General features: G+C 42.8%; 1 protein-coding gene across 1 annotated transcript; it reads left to right on the top strand.

Annotated features, from left to right (window-relative positions):
• The first annotated feature begins 1,087 nt into the window (after positions 1-1,087).
• LOC149283305 (RNA 3'-terminal phosphate cyclase-like) lies at positions 1,088-7,031 on the top strand. The gene is made up of 11 exons (XM_089497745.1): positions 1,088-1,138; positions 2,024-2,124; positions 2,355-2,498; positions 2,840-2,963; positions 3,045-3,103; positions 3,621-3,762; positions 4,644-4,768; positions 5,356-5,414; positions 5,732-5,826; positions 6,250-6,354; positions 6,939-7,031. The coding sequence occupies exons 1-11, from the start codon at positions 1,088-1,090 to the stop codon at positions 7,029-7,031; spliced, it is 1,098 nt and encodes a 365-aa protein (XP_089353871.1).
• The last annotated feature ends 496 nt before the right edge of the window (positions 7,032-7,527 follow it).

The raw sequence follows: 7,527 nt of genomic DNA, 5'->3' as shown, positions 1-7,527 counted from the left end.
ACTGGCTTTTTTCAGTAGGGTTCAACACTATGGAAGGGTATGTTTAAACAGCAGGTTTGGTTCCAAGTGGTAAGGGTAGCTGTCACCATAGCAACCAATGTAATTCCCTGTCGTTTGCTACACTTTTACCGCTTTGCACCAGGATTACTGATTACCATACTTGGGAGCTTTCAAGCTTTATGGCCACAAGGGGGCTGTTATACAGCATTTGCACCCTGTCCGTATCCTTTCAGGGCTCAGTTTATGATAGTGTATTGGACAGGACTGGTTAGTATACATTGTACCTTCTCTTCTCCCAAACATCTGTAGCGTTACAGTATAACTGGGGCACTCGGCTGGGCTTGCCCAATTCGCTTAACATTACCAGTGTTTCATTTTTATTTGATTCAATGTAACTCATTTTATATTAGAAGCGAGGAGGAGGACGCCTGATCTGTGCTATTTAACCGACTGCACAGTACTTAATTTAAAATCCGATCCACTGGGTTTATTGTATAGTGAATGAGTGCACGATATTCTCTCTAGCTGTGATAGGGTTAAATCCCAAACAGGAAGAGGCGGGCGGTGTGTGCGTGGAGCCGGCAGAGGAAAGCCGTTCACAACAGGCTGTGTAGTACTGCGGGTTACTAATTGATTTAAAGGTATCTATAGACAGATGTCATGCGCTGTGGATATCATGGGACAGCTGCTGCATGGGGCATATGCTAAGCTGTATATCATACCGCTCCGTGCGTTGGATATACCCACATATCCTCCGACAGACAGCTGCTATATCCGGTCTGCATGAATAGACGGTATATGTATCTAAGTAGTTTGCCGAGAGCCCGTTGCATGCAGTTTTATTAATAGTTATAGATGTGAGATTTTCACATTCTTGTTGAACTACAACTCCCATCATCCTCAGGTAGCTACAGGATAAAGTTGGTCGGGGTTGGGGTACAAATGTCAATAACTGCTGAAGGTTTGCTTAGCAACCATATGTGTTTATGCTTTCAATGTGATGTGTTTCATGGCTGCGTCTGCATCGACGTGACATCTCTCTCTACTCAGTACAGCTTACGGAGTTGGAACAAGACGAGTGAGCAGCATGGCGGAGGAAGAGGACATGGTAGAAATAGATGGTGGAATCATGGAAGGGGTGAGTGGCGCCTGCCATTGGAGTACAAGAGGTGTATGGGGGCTCCAGGAGGCTGCCTGGAACTTTTTGAGTGATCTCTTAGAAGGTGTTGGGTTTCCATTTTAAGTGAGTGTGACGGAGACCCTTACTCGGGCTGAGTAGATCCGCTCTAGAGGTCTTCCTTGCCGCTGAAAGCTCAATTGCTCAGGGGATTAACCCTTCATATTCCCCCAAGCACTAGCCAAGACTTGGTGTAGGGGTAAAACAGAACTCTGTTTATTAAAGACAGCAGATATTTATACACAGGACATGATAGGATTAAAGGTACAATCCCATCAACCACCAGACAGCCCGGCGCCACCATACAGTTCTATGGCCAACAATACCCACCCGACAAAGAGTCACTATTTAGGGGTGATCCAGAGGGAGCGGCGTCAATCCCGGGGTACCAATGGAGAGCTCGCTGAGCAACCGCATCAGAAACTTCCCTGAGAATATTCCGCGCGCAGGGTTCCCGAATGAGCTCCCTCTCTGTAACCACCACCGAGTGTTGCCCGCCACAAGCTTAATGTAATGTTAAAAGAGTGACATGATGGGACAAAGGTAACGCAGTTTAAACTGTCGGCGGGAATCGCTGCGGTTTCTAGATGCCGTACAGTTCTATGAATTTGTGGCTAGGTCCTTGTCAGTGGCATTGAGTGTATTTTGGCTTGTAGAGCCCCCATAGCCGGCTTGTTCATGGGAGTCTGGTTAGGGCAGACCAGAGGGGGTTTCCCGGTCACGTTACTTAGACATAAGATGGGACTGGGCAGGCAGGTAAAGAAATTGGAAATGGTACACGGTCTGATAAAGGCTGTCTATAAAATGTGTGTATATGTCTTCTTCATCCTTTTGCGTTGGCTCCAGGGAGGTCAGATTCTCCGTATTTGCACTGCCCTCAGCTGTCTCTTGGGGAAACGCATTCACATTGGAAGCATCCGAGCTGGACGGAGCACACCAGGACTCAGGTGAAATTCCATGGGTACATGTGAAACAATGATCCGAGTGTACCATTTGTGTTATTGTGGTGAATTTTAATGGAGGCAACGCAATTGAAACCTTTTCAATCACAATTTTACATCTGTAGTCTTGGTGACAACAGAATCCAATGTGTTGTGTCGTTAAAGTCCAGGTACAGCTATGTCCCCTTAAACTAGAATCATATTTTATCTGTCTGATGTGTTACAATGTTTTTCAGACCACAGCATTTGTCAGGTTTGGAGACTGTTCGAGATCTGTGTGCCGGGCAGCTGGAAAATGCAGCGATTGGATCCACTGACATAACCTTTACTCCTGGGAAGTTAAAAGGAGGAGCACTGACTGCTGATACAAAGACAGCGGGGTGAGTGTGTGTAATGTATAGTGGATATAGGTGTTAACAAGAAACCTGAAGCTCCCTCATTGGATGTGGTACATTTAGAGCCTAAAAGACATACCAGCTCACTTCAGCCTTGGCCGTCATCAACCTCCTAGCAGAAGTGGTAGGGGTTAATACAATGGGGGAATTGAACATGCATAGGATAGACATATGTTATTCTTATCTTTATAGATTATACATTCTTGGCTTCATCAGCAATAGGACAGAGTTGACACATGCTTTTAATGAGTTCTAGAATTCATTGACTTAAAGCTCCTTTTTTCTATTCATGTATCCCGTATTCCTTACCTTAAACCTCATTTCAGGAGTGTATGTCTGCTCCTTCAAGTCTCTCTACCCTGTGCTTTGTATGCCGAGTCTCCTTCCGAGTTGGTCCTGAAGGGTGGCACCAACGCAGAGATGGCACCACAGATTGATTATACCACAATGGTAAGCATGTATTTTATGCATATACCATATATGTTACCAATAATGTGTGTAATATTATGGATTTCTTTCTACACGCTGCAGGTTTTCAAGCCAATCGCAGAACACTTCTCCTTCAAGTTGGACTGTGACATCAGACGAAGGTAATCTCTGTTTTGTTTTTTTTTTGTTTTTTTTTTAATAAAGTATGTTTGATGCTTGCCGTGTACAGGAAAGATACAGTAATTATGGAAAACTTAAGTTGTTTAATCCTGGATCCATATGACAAATGAGATGAACCTACACATGAATCTGTATTTTGGTGAATTAAATTAAAAAGGGTTAAAGGTGACAACCAATGAATCGTTAAAAATTCACCAATTTATCTGTGTTCAGCAGAGCCAACTAAGTCTTTTTGTGCAGAAAACTGTTTTTTAGGTTGATTCATGTGAATGAACAGTGTGGGTCTGTGAGTTAAATGTCTTGACTCTCTAGTATGTTAATCCTTAGGAGAACTGTCATTGTATTCTTTAATCTGAAGGTTTAGCATTTGATATTAAAACAATATCTGTGGCAACAACCTATCATTGCCAGCTTTTGTGTCACATGACAATTAAGCATTCCCAACAAAAAAGCAAAACAGGGAAAGGCAATGGTAATATCTTATGTATTTCCTTGCAGGGGCTATTACCCACGTGGTGGAGGGGAAATTCTTGTGAGAGTTTCACCCATCAGGGGTTTAAGTCCTATTAACCTGACCGATCGAGGCACCATCACTAAAATCTATGGACGGGCGTTTGTGGCTGGAGTTCTTCCCTATAAGGTCAGTTTGTCTGAATGGATTTATTGTTCTTAATCAGAAGTATTTACATGTCTAACGTACATTCATTGACATTCCCACTCATTCATCAAACAGTGACCAACTCTTTCAGTTGTAGTCCACTTAATGTTAAACAGAGGTGGTGCTACAGTATAAGCAGATTAGACAGCTGCTGGCAGTGTTCTTCATTTCCCCCCATGACCCAGTACAGTAATATCGCATACACTCACAACCCTATTTGTGTGAATAAAGATGATGGTGTCAACTTTTAGGCCAACAGGGCAAACCCAGCCAAGTGGCCCAGTGGTGCATAAAACACATTTGGAAGATAGTATTCAATGAAATGTGACTCTTATTTGTATTTCATCACCACGGACCTTCTTTGTAACAGAAACTATAATGTTAAGCTGTAGCATATAGTGCAGTGCTCAGTAGAGTGTGGACGTGGTCCTCCTTGCATGACCTAGGACTCTGGTCTAAAAGGCACCTTCAAAGGACATTAAAGCAATGAAAGGCATGTTCCACTTAAATATAGGGTATGTTTTTTCTTAAATAAACCTGTGATCAGAGGTATTGTGTGCCTTAGTTTTTGGGGTTTATTTTCTCCTCTAATTTGTTCTATGTAGGGCCCTTGAAAACCTCCTCATGGGGTGTCTCACCTGTACGCTATACAGTGCAGCACTGAGAACATAATCAGTAAACTCCAATTATAATCGGACACTGCTTTCATTCACACAAAGCAATGATATTTTCTGCTCTATGATAGGCATGGAAATAATTGTCAACAAGACATGCAAGTTAAGAAATAATGGATAACATGGAAAGAGGATCCCAGCCCTCAGAACGTTGCAGTTTACGGTGTATTTCTCTTTTATACGTGTCAGGTGGTGAAAGATATGATTTCCGCAGCAGTGAGATGTATACGCAAAGAGCTGAGGGATCTGTATGTAAATATCCAAGGTGTACAGGAACCCAGTGAGAAGGCGGTGGGAAATGGCAGCGGGATCATGTGAGTAGTGGGGATGGTCCAACCAAACTAGTAAGAATGGCATTGTTGAAATAACACCAGAATGCCATCAGTCCTGAGTTTGCTGAGGCTATCAGCAAATGTCCTGTTTGTTGGAGATCGGGCAGCTTTGCATGCATACCGTTTTAAGGGCAGAGCATCCTGGGATATCATGCTGACGTCCTAACATTGTAGGAGGGGTCACATCATGATGTCTTGGCACCGGTAACGACGGTGTTTTGTGTGTAATGGAACACAGTAGGATTCTAATATGTTATTGTCCTGAGGTTAACAGACACCGTATTTGTTCAAATATAAGACAATGTTTTTCCCAGAGCAAATGCTATAAGACTAAGATCCAGATCCCCAGCAGCGCTGCAGGACACCTGGATCCTCCTCTCTGGCAGCCTCTTTTTTTTTGGGGGGGGAGCGTTTTATAATCGAGCATAATGTGTGTATGTTAAGAAGCCAATGTATTATAGTCCAATGACAGAACTACCATCACACAGGAACCAGTATTGTAAGAAGAATGTAAAGATTAGATAATAGTCTTCATTACTGTTTAACATGTTCTTTCTCCTTTTGTGCAGCATTGTTGCCGAGACTTCCACAGGCTGTTTATTTGCAGGTTCTGCACTTGGCAAGAGAGGTAATGGTTACTAATCCCCTCACCTGCTGTCATGTATTTTTTTTTGTTTTTGGTTTTGTGTTTTCACTCGTCAGATGATATGAAGGTTCATACAAGTAATTTACTTGTAAATATCCAGTTTTATACCAATCCCCTTTGCGGTTACTGGAACTTGTGAAGTGTATGTTCAGTAAAATGTATGCAATACATCTATTTACGCTTTCTTCTGGTTTACTTCCCCTTAGCCTCACACCTGTTGTGTCAAAATACGTCCCTTTTCACTGGATGCTTCTTTGATTTTGTGGCTTTGAACTCGTTCAGTAATGATGTTTTCACAGGGATTACTGCCGATCGAGTTGGAGCCGAAGCTGCTGATATTTTACTCCGTAATCTGCGCCATGGAGGCTGCGTGGATGAATATCTACAGGATCAGGTACACAAGTGGAAAGTGCCCGATAACAGTCTGTATTTAAAAGGGGGTGTCTACAAGGTATATTTTTAAGTGGCCTGGCTGCCTTAGATGTAATTCCGGCATGAAAATGTACATCTTATTTGGGCTCCGCTCCAGAAGCCAGTGGGTACTCAGCATGGGAGAACTTTGCAAAGATGTCAGGTGTTTGGTAAGCTTAATAAATCCACCCTGTGTAGTGAGTAGTATGCCCTTACTACACCTTCAGAAGCTAGTAGTAAACTTACTTTGGGCTTCATTAGATTGCTAGCCCTCTACTTTAATTTCGTATAAGTGGGTATTCATGCTGTATATGTGATGACCGACCCCATGTCTTGTATCTCTTTTCCCATGTGTACGTATGTATAACCTGGATTGCTGTGCCTCCATTTTTCTGCTGCTGTGCAGTTGATCATTTTCATGGCGCTGGCGGATGGTGTCTCCTTGCTCCGAACTGGTCCTGTGACCTTGCACACCCAGACTGCTATTCATTTTGCAGAGACTCTAACTAAGGTGAGACACAATAAAAATTCTATTTGGTTGCTATTTTGTGTAACAGAGGGTTTTACATTAATTAATGGGACTGTTTGTCTCCTACCACCCCTCTATAGAAGGATGCAAATTTAAAGTGCGTTCTTCAAAACTAAAAAAAAAAAGTTCCTGCTTGCCACAGAAAGGGTAGCCCCCAGCAGCAGCTTCCCTACTCCTTTATGTGCTGACTGTTCTTGCCACTGAGTATTTTTGTTGAAATCAATGGAAGCACTCTGTGCGCAGGGGTCTAAAAAGACCCCCGCCTGCAGCATTCCCCAAGCCATCACTTGTACACAGAAATGTGGGTCCAAACACCTCTCCTGTATGGCATATAGCTGGGGTGCAAATATTGAAAAATGCATATGTGGAGTGCAGAATTCCCCCCCCCATGTATTTGCAAAACGGGCAACAGAAAAAGTGCATCTGATGCCAGGAGTCTGTCCTTGCAATGGATCATCTAAGGATAGACAGACTACTAAGAATGATTGATATTGTCATTGGATGTCGTAGAAAACGAGAGACACATCACGGTATGTAAATGAAAGGCTTTGTTTTTTACCCCACAGGCAAGGTTTAATGTAAAGAAGTGTGAAGATTCAGACTCTGACAGTTATATAATTGAATGTCAAGGAATTGGCCTCCAGAACAAGAATATGTGAGGCTTAAAGGTCAGGATGGCCACAGGAAGCCCGAGTCCACCAGTATGGCACACCAGGAGCAGCGCATGGTCCGATGAGGACAGCATAGAGGAATCATAACCTCTTCTACAGAGTTGGTTTCTGTTATAGTCTGAGAGCTAATCAGACGGTTTGTGTGCATGGAAGCAAGTTTCAGTTAACCTTATTGCACTGAACAACGTGTGACATTCTACAGTCACATTTGTGCCTCCAAATAAAATGGCGGTGAATCAAATAATGGTAATCTGTTGCTTTATTTATATGACCTGCCATGCAGTATCTAGGCTGAGACATCATTTTTTTTGGGAGTCAAGGTTTTTCAGATGCAGATTTGAAATATGTTCTGGGAAATGTCTTTTGTGGTGGTCGGCTTTCAAGCGGATCCGATGAATGTGCGCTTATGATGAATAGCCTACCTTGTTTATTTTATACAATAAAGTGTAAAAACTGCATATGCTTCACACTAGGGGACTGCATC

This window comes from Sceloporus occidentalis, unplaced genomic scaffold, assembly GCF_023333645.1.
Source record: "Sceloporus occidentalis isolate IW3139 unplaced genomic scaffold, rSceOcc1.0.p SCAF_106, whole genome shotgun sequence".
NCBI classification, from domain to species: Eukaryota; Metazoa; Chordata; class Lepidosauria; order Squamata; family Phrynosomatidae; genus Sceloporus; species Sceloporus occidentalis.
Note: the sequence above shows the minus strand (reverse complement) of the source record. Positions and strands in the feature narration are given on the sequence as shown.

Excerpts from the sequence above, each read along its gene's own strand:
- LOC149283305 (XM_089497745.1), top strand. The coding sequence starts at position 1,088 with ATGGCGGAGGAAGAGGACATGGTAGAAATAGATGGTGGAATCATGGAA. Across the intron at positions 4,769-5,355 it reads GGAAATGGCAGCGGGATCAT|CATTGTTGCCGAGACTTCCA; the intron begins GTGAGTAGTGGG and ends CCTTTTGTGCAG. Across the intron at positions 5,415-5,731 it reads TTCTGCACTTGGCAAGAGAG|GGATTACTGCCGATCGAGTT; the intron begins GTAATGGTTACT and ends ATGTTTTCACAG.